Genomic DNA, 20,598 nt, shown 5'->3' with positions numbered 1-20,598 from the left:
GGATGATAAGACAGGATAAGGCAACAGTACTTGCAGAAAATGTTACTCAGACTTCTCTTTCTCTTTTTACCTCCTCCAACAGGCACTTAGCTTAAAACTGGCAGGAAGTTTAAAAAATAAAATCTAAATTAAAAAAAAAAAAAACAGTACTCCAAAAAAGGCTTTTGTTTGTATACTGTAGATGTTGTTGCCATGAGCAGAATCCATCCTACCTGTATTAAGACACTGGCTTAAGACAGATGAGACAGAAGGAGGGCAAAGTCCTCTGAGACCAGGAAGTTGCATATACTGAACACTCTCAAGAGCATAGCTTGTGATTAAGTCTTTGTTTTGGCCTTTGAGTGAAGTGTGTTGGGCAGATACAACACTATTATGTTGGCTTCAAAACAGACTGAGTGCCAGTTAACTTGTAAACCGTTCAACAGCCTTTAGCATCCCAGCCAAGAGAGCATGTGCACAAACATTCACCTCTACTCAAGGTGTACCAGGTGTACCTTTTTAAAAGAGAAGGGCATTGTGTAGATTTCTTAATGTTTAGGACTGCAACTTTTACTCTCCTGAAAGCAGCGTAACCTTCAGACTGTGCCATATTTGTAGGCTCTGAATGTATCCCATTCAGAACTCCACACACTTACCATGTTTGAACTGGCAGATGCAATTACATGTGTTAGTGCAGTGGTGCTCTTTTTTGTTACTGGACATTTCCAGAAGTACTACAGGATATGTCATAAGCTTTCTGACCAAGGCTGAAAATCTCAAATCTCAGGTTTGTCATCAGCCTGCCACTGTGGACAGCCAAACGGACCAATAGCCTGCATTAATACCTTGACTTACTGAAAATTTGTAAGTGTTTTGGCTCAAGGTAGTAAACAATAAGAGTGGCAAAGATTAACTTCAGTGTATAGATCGTGGTTCAGGTATTGAACAACCACCAACGTTACTTTGAGTGAGATCTTTGCTTTTCCTTGCTTATTAATTCTGATCACATCAAGTAAGGCATGTTCTGTCTCTAAAATATCAGGCAAGACTCACATTTGTTATCCAAAAGTATAAACTTCATGACCTTCTGTGACTGCCAATAGTGATTATAAGCAATAAGAAAGCTCCTTGTGTTCCTTAAGTTGTATCTTGGCCTTTTGTTTCATTAGATTTATTATCAAAATGTTGATTACACCCTCATAATTAGGTCTGAGTTTCACTTAGTGTATGAGTTTCATATATTGCTTAAGACAGCTAGTCAATGTCTGCTCCATGTGAAATATTTCCTGTTTTACTAGTGTACCACTTACTCTTTCAGGATGCAATGTGTTGTTTGTGAAGCTTCACTTATGTATATTAACATAGTGCTATTAAAATTAAGTTAAATGGGTCTTTTGTAAAATGTAGAAAGTACAAGAGTAGTATGAATGAGCTTGAGAAGAAACAACACTACAGTTTTTAGGTTTTTCACATTGTTACAAAAATGCCAAGTGTTAACCATACTGTATATTTGAAGAAAACAGGTTGCAAATGAGCTGAGATGCTAATAACCAAAGTAACTGTTAGGTTAACTGCTGTGCTATTTCTTATTTAGGATGACAGCTATGTTCATGATAACCCAATCTCTAAAGCTAATGCTCATGTCATGATTATTTATTTCAGTTTCTCAGTGGGAAAAGGAAGAGAAAAGTATGTTAGGTGTTCTTACCAGTAAGTTACTTGGCCCAAATTTTGCTGCTGCTTAAAGGTTTGCAGCAGTGTGGCAGCTTTGGGGATAATGGATGGACATATCCTGGGGCATAGATTTCCACTGAATCTGTTCTGTGGAGAACTGAAATAGGGAAAATCCTCTGTGGTCTGGAACCTGCAGACTGGATTCTACCACGTGCAATCATGCACTATCAGGTCTTTAAGGATAGTTCATCAGTGCTATTGCATATCTATGTAGATCACCTGAATAGATATACATAGGTCTTTTGATAGAATAGCAACTACACCTAAACTGTTATGATATGGTCTGTATTCGTAGAATCATAGAATAGAATCATAGAATATCCGGAGTTGGAAGGGACCCACAAGGATCATCGTGTCCAACTCCTGGCTCCACACAGGTCTACCCAAAAATTCAGACCGTGTGACTAAGTGCACAGTCCAAGCGCTTCTTAAACTCCGACAGGCTTGGTGCTGTGACTATGTCCCTGGGGAGCCTGTTCCAGTGTGCGACCACCCTCTCAGTGAAGAACCTCTTCCTAATATCCAACCTGAACCTCCCCTGTCACAGCTTGACACCATTCCCTTGGGTCCTATCGCTGGTCACTAAAGAGAACAGATCAGCACCTGCCCCTCCACTCCCCCTCATGAGGAAGCTGTAGACCTTGATTAGGTCTCCCCTCAGCCTCCTCTTTTCCAGGCTGAACAAACCAAGCGACGTCAGCCGCTCCTCATGCGTCTTCCCCTCTAGGCATTCTTAAAAGGTTTTTGTGTTTTTGTTTTATTTGTTTGTTTTTGGCTACCAAGCGATTTAAAGCAGATATTCTGCATCTTAAAATAGAAATGTATATATTCAAATAGAAATATTCTGGGGTGGCATTTTCTACTGAGCTAGAGTTCAAGCACTACTTTCTTATTAACTTTTTTTTTCAATGAAAATAATTTGCATACAGAATATGTCTTATGATAGCCTTAAGGATGATGGTATAGTTTTGTACAAAGATTTACAAAATTGTTATTAAATACTAAAAAAAAAAAAAGACAATCTTAAAACTGAGTTACTGTTATAAATAAGCAATTAGCTATAGAAAAGTTACCAGACAGCCTTTAATCTCTCTTGTATCACCTGCTCTGGAAGGGGCATGTGGAACACCATAAGCTTTTCTTAAAATCAGTTCAAACCCTTCTGGTACATCAGATACCTAAAAACTTCTAATGCTAATGTGATACTATCCAATGTGACTTTGAGTTAAATCATTTCAGGTATGATCAAGGTCACTTGGATGCTGTAATTGGCTACTTCCTATCTGAATATGTGGTTTCTGATTTGTTTATATTAATTCTTAAAACTGAACATCAAGTTAATAGAATGGTTAATTATTTAAAACAGAACAACAAAACATTTATCACCCTCTTGTCTGTACACCACTGTTACAAATATTATCAATATACAGTGTCACCATTTATTCTATTTCTTTGCATGATATTTTTCAAATGTTTATGCAATTACAGTATCAAACTGATCATATGAGATCTTCATTATGGCTCCAGCTCACCAAGCTGCTTGAAGCAGACACCTGAATTTCAGCATGTGTCGAAGTGCTCCCTTTTGAACTGGAGCCTTAAGCCAGTTCAAGAACCTCCCTTTACTCCCTCTTCCCTCTGTCCACTCAGAGCAATTCAATGACAACATTCAATTGGGAAGAACCGTGTGGCTTTATCCACCTCCCTCTCCTAAGGGAAAGGATAAACATAAAGTGATGAGTGAAACTGAACTCTGCCTGTGGACCTAAGGACCTTGTGCCTGAGCTAGACCTTTGGATCTACTGTGTAAGTGGGAACAAAGGATAGATTTGCACATGAAATCAAAATATAGCATTAAGCAAAGTTAATTTTCTGAACTTCTCCCTAAGATTTTTTTAATAGCAACAAAATTGCAAGAGGTCTCAGGGTTCAAACACTGACAGCATCATCAACGTATATATTCTGAATGGGAGTGAAAACTCAGTATTTATCAGAAAAGCCACAAATGGGATAATAGTTTCAGATTTGTGTGTTCTGTTTTGTTTTGCTTTGTTTTGGTTTTAGGGCCCACATGCTGCAAGGAAAGAAGGGCATTTAGGTTTCCAGTTGCCTAAAGCTCTGTTTGGCATAATTGGACGCATCATTCAAATGTGAGGACAACTCTAAGTTTTGATCCTCTCAAATAGTCCCTGACAAAATCAGTCTTCATTCAGTTTTAATTTTCCATCCTCCACAAGATTTAATGCCCCAATACACTTAGACAGACACTTGGGATAGATTTCCTTATCCAGGCCAGTCAAGATCGCTTTGTGTATGAGTCTTCAGTATCTCTGGCAGACATACAAAAAGCTTGGTGGTGACCACAGATGAGAATGGGAATCATTACAACGGTAAATGGACTGTGGAGTTGGTTAAGATCCCTCAAAAAATCCATGTGTGACCTATACTGGAGCAGTGAATCCCGTGCAGACTTAATGTCCACTAAAATCTTCTCCCTGCAAAACAATAGCCAGAATAAAATCTGGCTAAACCACCATAATTGTCTGGATGTATCACATACACATGTATGTGGCCTGTACATGTATATATACATGCATATATATATTTAGCAGAGTTTTCAATAAAGAGTTCAGGCCTTTTAATGGAGAGTTCTAAAGATTTTATGAAGTATTTTAATTTTCAAAATAATATTTACATTCTTTTTGGTATTTAAGAATAAGACACCAGCCCGTAACATGACTGCTGAAGATTAACCTTTTAAATAACAATTCTTTAAATAATAAGAGAAAATAGTGGAGGAGTTTATTAGTTTCTGAAAGTGGCCCATCATACTTTGTAATGGCAATTGTTATCTACCTAGACACTGAAAGATTCCTTTAAAAGTCACAGAATCATCTCCAAGTAATGGCACAGTTACATTCAAAACTTGATCAGTAGATTTGTTCACATGTATCTATTTCGTAAAACCACATACTCAGCTCAGGAGGTCTGCATCGATGTATGCTGTGGTTTGCAAACCTTGTACAGTTGCAAGTGCTGGGTTGTATTCTCAGTACATGTAGGTCAGCATAACACTGGTAAAGTTACCGGAGATCGATCTCTCTTTTATACATGATGTTTATTTATTCCACAGGCCCATGCTGTAAGTGCAACACTTGCTATTTATATTGAGACATTTTTGCAGAATATGCTCGGATTTCAGCACTGCCATTAAGTAGATCAAGTTCTGGAATTAAAATATGCTCATGTGCATTTCAGGTTGTATAAAAACTTTTCCTACTAGATGATTTTTCCATTATGGTATAAAAATAAGGAGTGAATGTTTTCTACAAGTCAATAGGAAGCACATTCCATTTTGGTGAGAATAAGGAGGTACTGAAGAACTGAAATGAATTAAAAGAATTAACCAGATCCTCTACCCATCAATTTTATTCTGATTTGTTTGTTTCTTTCTTTCAAATGGCAACCATTTCTTTTCCCTGTTGAAGCTCTAAATTCTTGTTTTAAACAGTGGCATACGTGAAGGATTGCATATCAAAGTATCCTTTCTCCTTGTATATTCACAATATTCTAGTGAATTTTTTCCGTGTTGGTAAGTGTGGAAAAAGCTGATAACAAGTGTATTCAGATTTATTAATCTACTTATTCATTCAGTTTTTCAGGTTGTGAACTGAGCTTCACTGCCCTTCTAAAGCTCTTGATTTCAGGTTCTCTTCTTGTTGAGAAACCCAAGAGATCTGACTGGAAGGGCTGTTGGCTTTCTGCTAGAGTGTTACATAGTATGAGGACTGTGGAAATAGAATTTGCAGAGTACTTTTGATATATCAGTAATTAGAAGAGGAGCTATGAGCAACTCCATATTATTAAAATTTAACTATTCGCCCATGACATTAAAATATCTCATGTCTTTGTGAGACATTACATTGACCACTTTAGACTTATGAATTTGAAAGGAAATCATCAAAAGTTGTGTAATTAGAAGTTAGAACAAGGAGAACACAAGGAAATTTTGCCAAAGGACTGTAAAAGAGGGAAAAATTATCAGGGAATTACAAGCAATGCATTTTACAGTATAGTGATAGGAGTTTTCCCACCGACAATCTGGTTTAACTCTGTTCCCTCAGTCTCACCAGCCATAGTTAAATATTGCTATTAGTTGGCAGTTCAGAAATGCCAAAACATCTGGGCATCTTTTTTATAACATCAGGGCTCACTTACTAGCACATCATAGCCAACCAGTCCCTATTATCAGGAAATTTATTCTGTGAAAACATAGATACGATCTTAAGAAACACATCATGTTGGAGGCTTTCAAGTTCAAGTCCTTGCATATCTGATCTGAACAGAGGTAACTTTTTGCTGTCAGATCTGGCAACCAGCTTAACTGTGAGCACATGAATGTGACAGACCACATTGGTTTTCAAATTTTTTCAGTATTTTTAGCTTCACCAAAACATTTTACACTAGCTGTGATGCTTCAGAAAAAAAGTGAAGTAGACTGTGTCTCCCCTAGCAAGATTAAAATATGCAGAGAGGGGAAGGAGTCTGGGAAATGAGCAAAGCACAAGTAGCCATTTTGGAACAACTTCAGTTTCTTCTCTCTTACTTTGTTTAGAAGACCATGAAGAGCTCCATGTTAGGAAGAGCTCATTGTTAGGAACCTTCTAACTTCCAGATTAAATATGTGCTTGAGAACTCACAGCAAAATAATGTCCTTCATCCATCATGAAATACTAAAAGTTAGTACCTCTGTTACTTGGTATTGACTTAACGGGAATATTGTTCTTTAGTAACTTCTATGAAATTATGAAAGCTATTGAGATGAGTTCAAAACTTTTTGAAGGCCTAACTCACAGGAGCAAAGGAAAACTATATAACACTAAATTAAATGTTCCAGTCTGATTTATTTTTAATGTCTACCGAAAGGGAAAAGCACATGATGAAAAATACTTTAACTTCTCAGATCTTGTGTACATATCTGAATTTTTTATTTTTCTTTGATTAAGAGTCAACAGTTAAGCAGTGAACAGTTAAATCATACTTTCAAGGTAATACTCAAAAAAAAAAAAAAGCTTCTGTGTAACTGCTATGAAAAAAATCATGGATGAGTTCTTTTGAACATCCCACAGACAATCTTTTTATATTGTTTCATTGTGCTTGAGCTATCACGACAACACTCCTTTATTTTTATGTTGGAACATTCTTCTTTTTCTCCTAGTACAGTATATTTACAAGGCTCTAACTAATCACTTCAGATCATTTTCCTGATGTTTGCTATGAGTTTTCACTGCACATCAGTTAAGATGTTTTTTATGTTAAATGGTATAGTTTTACTTACGGCACTCTGAGTTTGGGAAATTTCTGAATATCATTTTCAGACATGTTCTGCAAAGGAAACATATGGTATATATCACAGACTTGTCCACAGAACACCCTGTGACTTAGAGAAGCTAGCATATTCAAAAATGTGGCATGAATTTTCAACTGATATATAAATAAAGTACATAGAAAAGTAATGCAAGATAACAGTCTGCCAACCCAACAGCTCACTATTAAGTAAAGTGTAAATAAGAGAAGTGAATTCATTTTAATCAAAAATCCCCTCTATATTTTTTCTTAGTTTTTCTGGATGTTGGTTTTTATTTTATGTTGCCATCAGTTGTATCGAACTAGATAGGAGTTTAATAAACACCACATGTATTTGTTTGCACACAAATGACTTCAACAAACTAATTCATCACATGTCTAGTAAGAAGTGTTTCTGTATCTAGAATGTTTTAAAGATAGCTGGAAAAAAAGAGATTCCTAATGAGAAGTAATATCTTAAAACAGGGCTTACCAGATGAGCTATTCTTTTAGGGATCAATCTCAAATTAATGGGACTGTGCAAAGTTAAAAATCAAGTAATTTGCTTTTCTGATTTGGGTTCTGATCCAGTCCTTTATGGGTGTTCAATGGTAACACTGACTCACAGGCCAGGTAAAAATCCATCCTTGCTTTGCTTCTCAAAAGAACTGGAACTAAAACATTCCTCGGCATAGCACATTTCAAAGGCTTATTAAAACACCTGTAGTTTGAAAGCAACATGCAAGTAAACTGTCCTTTGGAAAGAACAGTTCCTGGTAGGGAAGGCAGACGCCTAACATAGATCCTGATTTTAGGCTCTTTTGCTTCACATCTTTTTAGTATAGCTAAAATATGTCAAAATAATACAGAAAAATTTAAGTGACTTCATAAGCTAGACATTGAATTTCTTCATGTCTGCATGGTAAAATCAGACAAAATTGTGCATGATTGCAAAATTTGAGGGTAAAACTCTACATCTTAAAAATGAGCATGATTTGCTAGAGTAGATGAGAACTTTGAGCTATGAACCTATCTGTAACATCACAGTGTATGTATAGTCACATGCTATAATGGAGATAAAATCACATCATAGTGGAGATGTAGCTGGAGGACTGCTTGGACTTAAGAGCAGCCTTAACAGCCTAACAAAGCTCACGTACTTTTTACTTTTTAACAAGTCTTTCTAAAAACTGTGGGGTGGCAGAGGGCATTCACCCTTCTGCCATAATGAAGCAATTAGATTGCAGGTTACTCCTGACCTGAACTGAGATGTGCCAAGTGCTGACAGCTTTACCGATGCTCCTGCAGAGAGATTTGGCCCCTATCTTCGTTCATCATGTTTTGCCACTCCAAGTGTAGGACAGATGAGTGCGCTATGAAAATTTTTGAGGAAGTGTTTTGCTTAATTAATGAAAAGCTTTGCAAACCCTCTTTGGAACATGGATGATAGACTGCTTCTTTCTGTCTGTCTTACTGCCGGCAATAAGTAGTTTCTAATTACACATTGGTTTACAATGCTATCTGCACTTTACAGGACACAACAAATCCTAGCTGTGCTTTCCAGAACTATTTTGCATCTGGGTGTATTCACAGGAGTGAAACACAGCAAAAATGTACTCCCTTTATGGAAATGTCCTGCAGGATTTACTAAAGCATCTTCATTTTTCTAAAGACTTTTTAAGTTTCTCTCTGGAACTCTATTTTGGCAATAAACCTGACAAATGTTGTGGGGTAAAAATCTCATAAAGGGCCATGTTGCCCTTCTAAATCTTAGAGAATTTTATTAAAGTGAGTTATGTGGAATCCCTGTGGTTTTATTCCTACTACATCTCAACTGGAATTTTCTTGTGGTAACCAGTAGATACTTAATAGAAAAGCACCCCTTGAATCTACAAGGAGTTTCTGAAGAAATGCTGCACTCTGAGCTATTTACGTAAGTAAATAGCACCTTGGAAATAATACATAATTACAAAAAGTACTTTAGGAACTGCACAATTATTGTTCTTGTTATTTTCAACTCAAACTTCCAGTATTTCAGAATGTTTCTGGAGCAAGAACTCCCTCTCCAGTGCTTGAGCTAAGGAGAATCTCTTAGGGGTTGGTAGAATAAATCCTTTGCCATACATCTGAATAATTGTGACTCCACCCAGTAGGAGGGAGGTGTAATATCCTGTTCCTAAAAGAGGTGTTTAACATTTTTATGTCGTAGTTCAATGCAGTGTCAGAAAGGTTGGTACATTAGTACAAGAAAATAAAAAATAAGAAGGTTTTAAAAGAAATCTGCATTGATTTCTTCACTATGACTAATAATACAGGTGATCAAAATGCCTACCTTTGGGAAAAATAGAATAAGCAATATTTGGAAATAAAATAGAAATGAAGGAATGATAAAAAGCTGTTACATATCTTCATGGATATGTATTTAAGACCTGAAAAACAACAGCTATGTAAATGGGAGTTGTCAGCTTTTCTAAAGTTAGGCCAAGTCATTGGTACGGCCTGGACCAATGCTGATATAGACCCAATGGGACTTTGCTTATTAGTTTTGATGCTCTTATAGTTCATTGATCATGCATATTGCTGCAGGAAAAAAAGAAGAAAAAGAAAAAAAATAATTATAGAGTCTGCATCTTCTTTAGTAGGAAAGGACAGTTAATAAATGTGAGTTTTCTGTAGTTAGTATTTGAAAACAAGCATTTCCTATAAAGGAAGAGATGAATTCAAGACAAGACTGTGGCTTTATAACTTTCTTGTCTGTTTAAAATATGCTTAAATACTTGCATATTAAACAACATGTTTGGGTTCCCAGCATTCCATATTTAAAGCAAAATGTCTGGCTGATTTTACCAAAGGTGTCTACTTCTCATATTTATACCTAAGTAACCATCTGCAAGCTAATTGTCAGTGCAAAGTAAGGAGGAGTCAAAACAATCATTTTAATCAAGGAATTTTACAACTCTACTTACCAAAAACCTTTGTCCACTTATGCTGTGCTTTCTCACAACTTTCTCACAGTCCTTATACTTTAACTGTCAATAAAAAAGAAGATGATTATTGCACCCTTAATTATAAGAATGGATTAAGGTATTTAGACATACAGCTAGCTTTGAATAGGTGCTTCAAGTTACCCTTTTGTATGCTACAGCCTATTATGTCTTGTCTGCCCTAGGAATCTCAGTAGCTAACAATATGCTTTGTACTCTTTATCAGTATAAAGCCATTAAAAAAATATGCAGCTCACGATCCTGCTTAGATTTTATTAATTTTTTTCAAAACTGTACTGTATAAATGGCTCATTTTCTTCTGTAACTGTTTTTTTGTTGTGTTTTGTTTTGTTTTGTTTTGTTTTGTTTTGACAAAGATCCTTCAGTGGAATTGAGTATTTTCATCCCTTTAGGAACAGTCAGTTCCTCACATTGAAAAGCCACCTTGCAATTTCCTGGTCCAAATAAATATTTGGAAAATGGATAACTGTGGTACTGGCTAGGATGAACAGTTGTGAAAAAAAAAACAGGAAATGAAAAACTGTTGTGAAAAACACCAAAGCCTTAGTATCTTGGAATCATGAAGCTCTGATCCCAGTCCCAGTCCCCATTATTGAAAAGCTGCTTCTTCTGAACTGAAACATTGCTTGTTAATCCTGCAAATTACCCATAATATTTGGAAAGCTTTTCTACAATATTATGTTTTATAGTAGCAGCTGGGGCAAGGACATGCATTTCAGAAGCTTAATTTATTTGTTTTATTTGAACAAAAAGCCTGAATGCAGTAGTGAGCAACTGCTACACTTGGTAGTCACTTCAGTGTGTTTGAAGCCTAATCTCTTTTTCTTAAAATAACTGATGAAAAACATTGTTTAGCTGTTATATATAACCCCCAGGATATTACAAATTTTAAATCTTTGCTTTTGCTCAAAAAAAAAAAAAGTCTTTAGAAATTATTTGAAGTTTTGTTTCTTTACTGTTCCTTTCCTAATTTGAATGCATGATTTACATTAACATCAGCTCTAAGTTAACACATCTAGAATCATAAATTAGATGTTATTACCATTAAGGATGAAAAATTCTTGTTTGACAGAAACTGAGGTCTTCATACCAGGAATACATTGTAGTATTGATACATAAATCACTGACTTGTGCTGGCTAGCTTTTGCTAATACAAACATGTAAGCTGACAATGAATTGACTAAAATCTTACTATTGCCCTGTGTCATAACCAATCACTTCAGGTGAGAGAAATTTGAATGTGATCGTCACCTTTGAAAACCATCCCTCAATTACCTCATATTAATTAGAAAAAAATTGCTCATTCCTCTTGGACTTGAACTTGGACTTTAACACAAGGCTGCAAACCAAATATATTTGGATGAAAATAAAGCATTCCGAACATTAGACCCTTCGATTATATGTGTGAGGGAAGTTGTTTGGGTTAATTTCGGGAGAAGGATCTGGTCACTTATAGCAGTAGCCCAGAGCTGGCTGACACCACTGTCTGACACAGACTTGCTAGACAATTTTAAGCAGCTTTTCTTTGCTCTGACTCACCTCTCCAAAAGCAGAATGCCAACATTTATCTGTCCGGGAGGGGGGGGGGGGGGGGGGGGGGAGGGGCACTACACACAACCAAATCAGTAGAGGGGAGGTACTCAGAAATTATCAGCTCTTTCAGGAAGCTATTTCCCTTGTGAGCCTTGTGAGTCTCTTGGAAATGGTGTCGCAAACCACCATGCACCAGTGTCATAATCTTTTTCTTACTTGTCTGAAGCTGACTATTGATAATGATCGCCTCTGCTCATCTCCGATTCTGTTTCATTTCACTGTGCCACCAAGCCCTGCACCCTAGCAGTAGAGGTTTGCAGGTAGTTGGCAGTTTCACTTCTCCGGAGATTTTGTACACATGGACTTTGCATTTGATCTGCTTGTCTTTATTAGCTAGATTTTCAGTCTAGTTCCAAACTTGCCTTAACTCCTTAAAAAAAATCCATGAAAACTTCTGAAACAAAGAATTTTCCATGATTTCAAAACCAAGCCCAAAACTGCTCCAGCTTTTTACAAGACTGGTCTGACAGCACACTTGAAAATGAACCAGATATGCTGGTATGGCTTGCAAATGTTCCCAGTGTTGAACATTTTCAAGCAATGTTTCCCACTGCTTGAAATTTTTGCTTTTGCTTGATCTGAATGTTAGATTATCTCAGGTGAACTGGAAAATGAGGCATTTTCAGAGAACACATAGAAATGAAATTTCAGTAAAAATGACTGTTACACGTTCTTGGGCAATTATAAATGTGTCAGCATTGCTGTGCAGAGGTTATACATCATCAGGGAATTGCTGTATCGCCTTGCAAGCTATTTCATCACTGAGGAAAATTCTCCACATTGTAAAATGAAGTTTATAGATGGTCACCAGTGAAAGAGATGTCAAAATAAACAGCAGTTCCTAGCTAGTCACACAAAATAGCTTTGGAAAAAGTAATAGTAACAGGACAAAAGGGATGGCTAATAATCTTGAGCCATGAGCTTTATCCAGGAAGTTTTAGAGCAGGGAACGCAAAAGGTTTTCCAACTGAGCCTAAAAAAAATTAGGAGCACATTTATCTACTACTGTTAAATTCCTGTCTGGGTTCTCATGGATGCAAAGACATTCAGAAGATCATTTGCAAACAACAAGCAATTTGAAAAAAATCTCATTTCTGAAAATCAGTGAAGACAATGCAGGAAGCTTGTAGTTTTTACACAATAATGTTTTTCACTGCTCTTAGTAGATGTTATATCAGGAATTGTTGTAGTAAAGTGTACATTATCACTGAAAAGCCACCATTTTCTCTTATACCCAATTTAAAATATACTTTCAAGATTCATCTGCAAGTTTCACCCACCCAGCTTCTTAACTGTCAGTGGTTTTGCTTTTATTTTTGCATCAAGCTTTGCCCAACATAAGCCATGTCAATTTTGAACAAACATTGTCACAGTAGTTTGTTCCCCCATTATACAAAGATGAAGCACAGTTAAACTTACCGTCTTAAAATATTCTGCTAATTCATCTGGGTTCCACGTAGCCACCTCTGAACGGTAGGGAATGCTTCGCGGATCCATGGTAAGTTTGCTCCTCCAGGCAGTTAGAGAATGCTCATGCCAGTGCTGTCGATGAAGCAGCCATATATTCCGTGTGTATGATCACCTCCAGCAAGCCGAGTAAGTCCTTGCCTAATATCCAGCTCTTTCCAAGTTCTGTTTTTAATTAATTTATTTATTTATTTGTTTTATTTCAGAACAACGTTGTTAGCACATCCAAGAGAGATACAGCTTCCTCTAGTACAAAATGGTCTCTTCTCAGAAAAGTTGTCAGCTAGACAGCCTTACCACTTCCTTTGTCTGAATATAAATAAGTAAATAAGGAAGCGCAGCAACACGTTGAAAATGCTCTGCCTCCTACATATAAGTAAGCTCCTACAGACCCTATTTGCTTGTAATTGCATACATAAATATTTGCATATTTACACACTCTATACAGTATAAAAATATTGGCAAAATAGCTGCACAGATCGTCACGGCTTCTGTGCAAGCCTAGCCCTGGCAAGACCCCCAAAACAAGGAAATGTTCACTTCTTCAGTGTATCTCAGTACCTGAAGTGTTGCGTTGGCTTTCTCTGATTTGTACAACCATAAAAGGTTATTGTTGGAGTTGACCATGAATTGGGAGTGGAATTAAAGTCAGCATTTTTCAGTCCCTCAAGTTTGGGATGATTATTTCTCATTGAAAGTAAAGATTGGACAAACTTAGATGAAAAATTATTATATTGTCGTCATTTCTCCCTCCAGCTCTGTTTTTCAGCTACCTCTACTGAGGACTTTGTGTCTGAAAAAGAATCCATATAACTGTAATATCACCAGAGGGACATTATATACACCGCATGTGTAGCCAATTCATGTATCATCTATTCAGTAAGTTGGTGAGACTTCACTTAGCAATTCCCAATGTACCTGTTTGTTTGAGGTGGTAGTTTTTTGTTTGTTTGTTTGTTTGTTTTAAAAAAAAAAAAAAGGAAAAAAGGCAGCCTGTCCATTCTCTCTTTTCTTGATGTGGAGCTTCCTGCCAATGTTGTGCTGATGTGAATACTTGGGATCACTATTCACAGCTGCTCCAGTAGACTGGACAAAAGATGGTATTTAGTGAACTTTCTGTATTGGAAAGAATATGTTTATAGTTCTGAAGTTCAGAAGCAGCGGAAAAGGAAATTTCTCTCTTTCTAATGAAATTATTACTCCTGCTATTTTTAGTCCTTCTAATATTGCATCTAATATTGCATAAAATTTGCAAGTTCATTACATACAGCTTCAAGTCTCTATAGTATTATACTAAGTGTTTTTTTCTTTTGAAATTCATAGTCTGCTTTAAAGTAGCTTACTTTTTTTCAGGACAATTATTTTGGGAAATTATGGCAGCAAGTTATTTAAAACTCTCCACAGGTAAACCACTGCAACAGCTGTTCTAAATGGTGTAGTATTTATCAAATACATGATATAGCTGTGTTTTGTTGATTCTTACTTTAGTAACTGACCTGTATAAATCATCTGAGGCATATACATACATTATCACAGAAATAACGTCATCGCTTCATTTTAAATCTAGATCTGGGGAAGAAATATGATTAAATTAACATGTGACAAAAGATCTGCAAACAAAAAGTAGTTTTGATGGTGTATCTTCAGCAGTAGTAAAGGTAAGATTAAATAGTGTACATCTCAGACTCCGTATCACACACCATGTCATTTAACAGAGAAACAAGTTTCTTTTACTGCAGTGACAGGAAGAAGACGGTGCTATAATTTCTAAGCATTTGTTCTATTACAGCTTTTTGTTATCTTCCATGTGGTTCTGGAATCCAATTTCCATCCCAAATCCAGCATAATAGCTAATGTCAATTATGTTATTCCTTATTTGTACTATTATAAAACTAATTAGCCCGGTCAAAAATTATTTCATGTTGTTGAAGAAACACAGCATCATTTATTCCGATGCTGAGAGAAGAGAAAATCAGTCGTCTTTAAGGTCAAACTCCTGGCTTTGAGAGCCACATTTATCTCATCATTGTTATTTGCTCAGATCCCTTGTATGTCACTGTAAGTACATTATACATGCATATTTCATGCATTTTGCAAAACCCAACTGTACATATAACTGACCTTTCTCTTTGTCTAGAACTTCTTTTTTGTAACGTGATAAAAACATAGGATGTGGTGGCCATGTCAGGCTTGCTGAGGAAACATAACTTTGAATTTTCTGCATTTGAATTTTCAGATATATTGCTAGATTAATGTAACAATTTTAAATTGTATTTCCAACTTATGTATGTATTTGAACATTTTGATGGAAAATGTTGCCCAGCTCCCAAATAAGCATGGGTAAGTCATGGCCCCCTATCCCAACCAAGTGCCTGCGAGTTGTTGTTTTAAGGGATGCTTTTAAATGCCTTTCTCTTTGGCCCAGAAATGCAACATGGCAAATCCCACTTTTCACAAAGTGAAATCTTGATCCTGGAAAAAAAATACTTCATTTCCTCACTCTTTCAATTCTTCCTGTATTTACTTTTCTAGTATTTCTCCACTTGTTTATTATTTCTCTTTCTCTCTTCAGAGTCACAGCTGTTACCTCTAGAATTGGGACTTCCTAGGAGTGCCCCTGTTGCCTCCATTGTCCTCTGCACAGAGAGAGGCAATTCCAAAACTGGTGACCACTGAGAGAGGAAACTGAAATAAAACATTGAATGTCCACATTTGTGGAAGTGTACGTGCTAGAATCTGTAGTCAGATCTGGGTAGGAGCGCAAGGAAGGATGTCAGGGAAGCAACCACATCTGATTTTTATGGAGGAAGACAGAATGTCTGCAGGGATAGCATAAGGGTTGTTGAGTATATAACCAACTGGCAAGGCCATAGAGAGCTCCTAGGAAAGTATCCCATGCTTTGCAGGCTACATGCAGAAATTTTGATTGATAACTACATTTCAGAGGTGACAATCTTCACTGTCTGCTGGAAATGATCACATTTGAATCTTAGTCGTTAAATCTTATATTGCAAGAGAAGAGAGAAATGAAGACACAATTAAGTGGTAGTAAAAGATACATCTGTTCCATAATTTGTATACTTTGTTGTATGTTTCAGATGGCAATCTTACATGAAATGGATTTTAAGCTCTTAGATTTTCAAATGCTGAGAAATACTGTTGTTACAGCTGTTATCAGGTGCATACCTATTCCATTTTGACCTTTTTTCACTCTTTTTAAAGACTAAGGTCTTTTATAGTTAACGCCTGCGGTGACACAACCTTCACACAAAAAAAATGTGCCTCTTCAAATAAGAGCTGTCAATGGAACACTTCTTTCAGATGTAGCGATAGTCTGGTAACTTACATTTGAAAATGTGAGAATCTAACCATTGCAAGCAGCGCAGGAGGGAAATTCACACTGCCCACATTCTGCTGCCTTCAAAGAGCTTAAATATTTTCCATTTCTCTCATCTCTGGTGGTGTTCTGTCCCACAGCAGCTTGCTTTAAGTGGAATCAAGGACTTACTTTGAACAGTTTTCAGAATGGTTTGTTTTTCTAGAAAAACTCAGTTTACTTGTCAATCTTCCTACCACCAAGCAAAATAAAGTTCAAATTTCATATGGATTTGGTCCTCATGTTCCCAAAGCAAAGTGGATCTTTATAATGTTTTTCTTTTGTCCTGCCCAATTTTACTTTTAAAAGTATACTTTCTAAAATAAATAAATAAATAAAAGCTTTTCTGTAAGCTACATTCTTTTATCCTAAGAATATTTACCATTGCCAGCCTAAATTTCCTCTTTAACATTGCAAAATCATACTCCCAAGCTGTATACCTGTCTAACACGGAAAAATGCTTTCGGTTTTATACCCTTTAAAAATCACCGCTGTATTGTTATATATTCCCTGCTGTCTTTAATGATCACCGAGTTGCACTTTTTACTCCTCAAATCTCCTCATCCATTATTTCCTTAAATCTTAGAGTCAAGTTTTAACCCTGAGTTCCCTATATCCCTGCATTCATAGGAGACCCAACCCGAGTCTTTCCAAATTAACAAAACCCAGCTCTTTTGTAAGAATGGAACGATGAGCCTTCCTCCCCACCTAGTGGTTAAATCTGAGACCAACACAAAACACGAGTAAGTAGTGACTGCAGTTCTCGAGCACAGGAACGAATGGCACAGTGAACTGCTGACACTGTAAAATGTGATGTTTGGGTTATAAATATGACACCTCAGTGGGGATGGCAGTCGAGGGGGATACTAACCCACCTGCTTGCATCGAAAGTGTAAGGTTTGAATAAAACTATGTCTGAGATTGCCAGTGAATTGTGTTAATTTGAGTAGGTGGAAATTTGCATTCAGGCAATTCAGAAATGCCTGAAATCCTAAAATACAACCACTAGAGTGCAGCTAAACTCTATTCGGAAGACAGAAGATACACACAAATGCATACTAAGGTGGTGGAAGAAAAAAAAAGAAAAGTAATTTGAGATATTGCAGCAATACTGTGTTTTGTTTCATTTTGTTTTGTTTTGCCAGGTAAATATTGTGTTCCACTATGTTAGGGTCATAAGTGGCATAATGTATCTAATTTTTCAAAAAAAAAAAAAAAAAAGGAAACAAATGCAGAGGAGAACAACTAACAGACCTTAGGAAATATCTATTGAAAAAAAAGAAGGAAAAAAAATAATCTTTTGCTTAGTCTGGGAAAGGAAATTTGGATAAAAGGGGAGGAAAAAGGGGCAAACATAGGGACTTTGGGCGATAGCAATCAGCTGTCCTCATGACCTTTGGATGTGAAAGGTTCTGCTAACAAGAAAACCAGCTGCAAGCTTGAAAAGTAGGTTTTCCAGATGGAAGAGCTCTCCTGCCCTGTATTTGGACTGTACAATATAATTCATAAACTGCCCAACAACGCCAGCTGTGCTCAGACTCAGAAGAAAACTAAGTGGGTCAAAAGAATAACTGGAAATGAGTTTAACAATGTGTCTTTTGGGTACAGATCTGTACCAGCAAACAAACAGGTTTTCTAATTGAAAATGCAGCTTTGACACTGACATTGGAGTTATTTGCCCACATGCCCTGGCATCCCCCTGAAGAGCTGAAGCAAAGTGGAAGGTGCTGTGACATGAGCAGCAGTGTACAGAAGATGTTGCAGCGGCCACCAGTGGAGTGGCAAATGAAAAGTGTCCACCTCAGAAGCTACTCAGAATGGTGCAGAAAAAAAAAAAAAAAACAGTTCAGGACTAAGGTATGCCTTACAGGATGATAGTTTTGCCTACTACTGGGCTTACGCAATTGATTTTTTTTTTATTTTTTTTTTTTTAGTTTATGGCTTTGAAAAGAGCTTCCAGCAGTAGTGCAAATGCAATGGAAGAGACCTGTACAAACCATGACAAGGTGATCACATTGTCTGGGACTGGAAATCAGCATCCAGGGGTTAGCCTTAGGTGGCGCCGAAGCCCGAGGTGTTCACATTCAGCACTTGTGTAGGAGACTTCCATCCTTCTTCCTTTCCTTTCCTTCTTCTTTCTTCCTTCCTTCCTTCCTTCCTTCCTTCCTTCCTTCCTTCCTTCCTTCCTTCCTTCCTTCCTTCCTTCCTTCCTTCCTTTCTTTTTCTTTCTTTTTTCTTTCTTTCTCCCTCTCTCTCTCTCTCTCTCTTTCTCTCTCTTTCTTTCTTTCTCTTTCTCTTCTCTCTCTTCTTTTTGTTACATGCTTGTTTTTAAAAATTGAAAAAACCTTTTCTGTCAAAGATGACTGAACAGTATAAAAAAGTAATTTTATTTTATCAAAGATTTTTTTTTAACATATTTCAATTTATCCAATTATTCTAACAGCTAAATATATGATGATTAACTCAGCCCATTTGGTATTTATATAAGATAAACTATTGGCACCAATGGAGATTATTGGCTCCAGACAAGAAGTTTTTTTCTTGCCCTAAACAAAGCTAACTTTACAGAACATGCAGAGTTTCCACTGCTTTCAGCTCAGCTCAGTTCAATTCAGTATTGAATTCTGGCCATTGTACCCATCACAAGAAAGGCTTGACAACCCAATTAAGAAGCAAAGAATTGCAGTTAAATTCAAAGTCAAAATCTGAAGTGAATGTTGCAATTGCAGAACATCCCATCCATACACAGACTCAAAACTGGATTCCAATCCTGGAATATGTAAAATCCTATAAATATTTAAGCAGCTCACTGAAGTAGTGATTTTGCAATGCTGAAAAAAGAAAAAAGATTCATGTGCTGATATGCTGATATGTGTTTATTTCAGACTGTTATGGGAACATTTTTGTAGATCCTAAAAGTTTCCTGAGAGTTGATTTCATACCAGATAAGAAAATATTGTACTTGTGAGACCATTTTGATGAAAATGATATTTCAGCTTCTTGGTTACATCTGCAGTGCAATGGGGCTATTCAGACATTCCTTCACCCCTGCAGTGTCCCTAGCAGACAGAGTAATAAGCTGGGACTCACAAGAAATGTGCATCATTCTGATCTTTGCTGCACACATTTTTTCCTTACAAGGCTGAGAAGACACCATTTCATGGATGCTAGAACATTTCTTCGTCTACAGATTTCCTGAAGGCTTTTGAACCAGAAGTTTAGATGCATCTAGACCAGCATGGTCTGGAGGCACAGATGCCTAGGAGAAACAAAGAGCTGTTGCTAACCAATATAGTCTTGCGTATAATTTTGATTTTAGTGTTACTTCCGTTTTCAGTATTTATATTCGTTTCTATGAGTGGCTCAGAGTTTCCAAACAGCTGAATTCTTGAACACCCCATGCTTTTCAGCTTTTGAGTGTCACCTTATATTCAAAATAAGGTATGTTCAAAATAAGAGATTTTTTTTTTTCTCTGATGAATCATTTTGCACGTATTCTAGTCTGTACTCATGTACATGTTACTACAAATGGACTTAGAAGCTGTTCTAAAAAGAACCCTTTGAGAATCCTCTGGCTCATTATGAAGGAAAATCAGCACAGATCAAAAGTAATTATTTGGGGCAATCCTGATCAGTTATGTGTCTCATCCCAGATACAGTATAAAGAAACAGCAATGTTTCTTCCAGATCTCACCTTGCTGCTTTTTGGTGCAAGGCAAATACATACTGTCACTGGGGTCAGGACTGTCCATTGCCCAGAGCAGCGTAGGGATGGGATTTGGGTTTCCTTCACTGAAACTGTGGCTACATTGAAGTAAAGCTCTAAACCTCAGAAGGAAGACCCATGACTGCTGAACTTTCACACACACTTCAGGACAGCTTAGCTGGTGCTACAGCTGCAAGACATGGTCCAGTCCCAGGCCTCTGGGTTCCGTATTTGTGCTGCTTCTGTTTTTGCTGGCATAAGCATTGTTGCGACCTCATGTGGAAGCAGGATCAAGGATTCGGTTGTGTCAGCTAATCTAACAAAAATAGTCATTAAATGGTTAGTTTCAGACTGTAGCTCTTCCCTGATATGGCTTTGCTGTACGGCTATGC

General features: G+C 36.9%; 1 protein-coding gene across 1 annotated transcript in view; it reads right to left on the bottom strand.

Annotated features, from left to right (window-relative positions):
- LCP2 (lymphocyte cytosolic protein 2) overlaps window positions 1–13,829 on the bottom strand; it is a 33,528-nt gene extending 19,699 nt beyond the window's left edge. The window contains exons 1-3 of the mRNA XM_080554770.1: window positions 13,077–13,829; window positions 10,026–10,088; window positions 7,052–7,098 (exon numbers count right to left, since the gene is read on the bottom strand). Coding sequence (XP_080410896.1) covers window positions 7,052–7,098; window positions 10,026–10,088; window positions 13,077–13,154 — 188 coding nt within the window. The 5' untranslated portion in view covers window positions 13,155–13,829. The remainder of the gene's footprint in view (window positions 1–7,051; window positions 7,099–10,025; window positions 10,089–13,076) is intronic.
- Window positions 13,830–20,598: the final 6,769 nt, after the last annotated feature.

Source organism: Anser brachyrhynchus, assembly GCF_964034855.1.
Source record: "Anser brachyrhynchus genome assembly, chromosome: 14".
In the NCBI taxonomy this organism is placed as follows: Eukaryota; Metazoa; Chordata; class Aves; order Anseriformes; family Anatidae; genus Anser; species Anser brachyrhynchus.
This window is presented reverse-complemented; position numbering and strand designations above follow the sequence as displayed.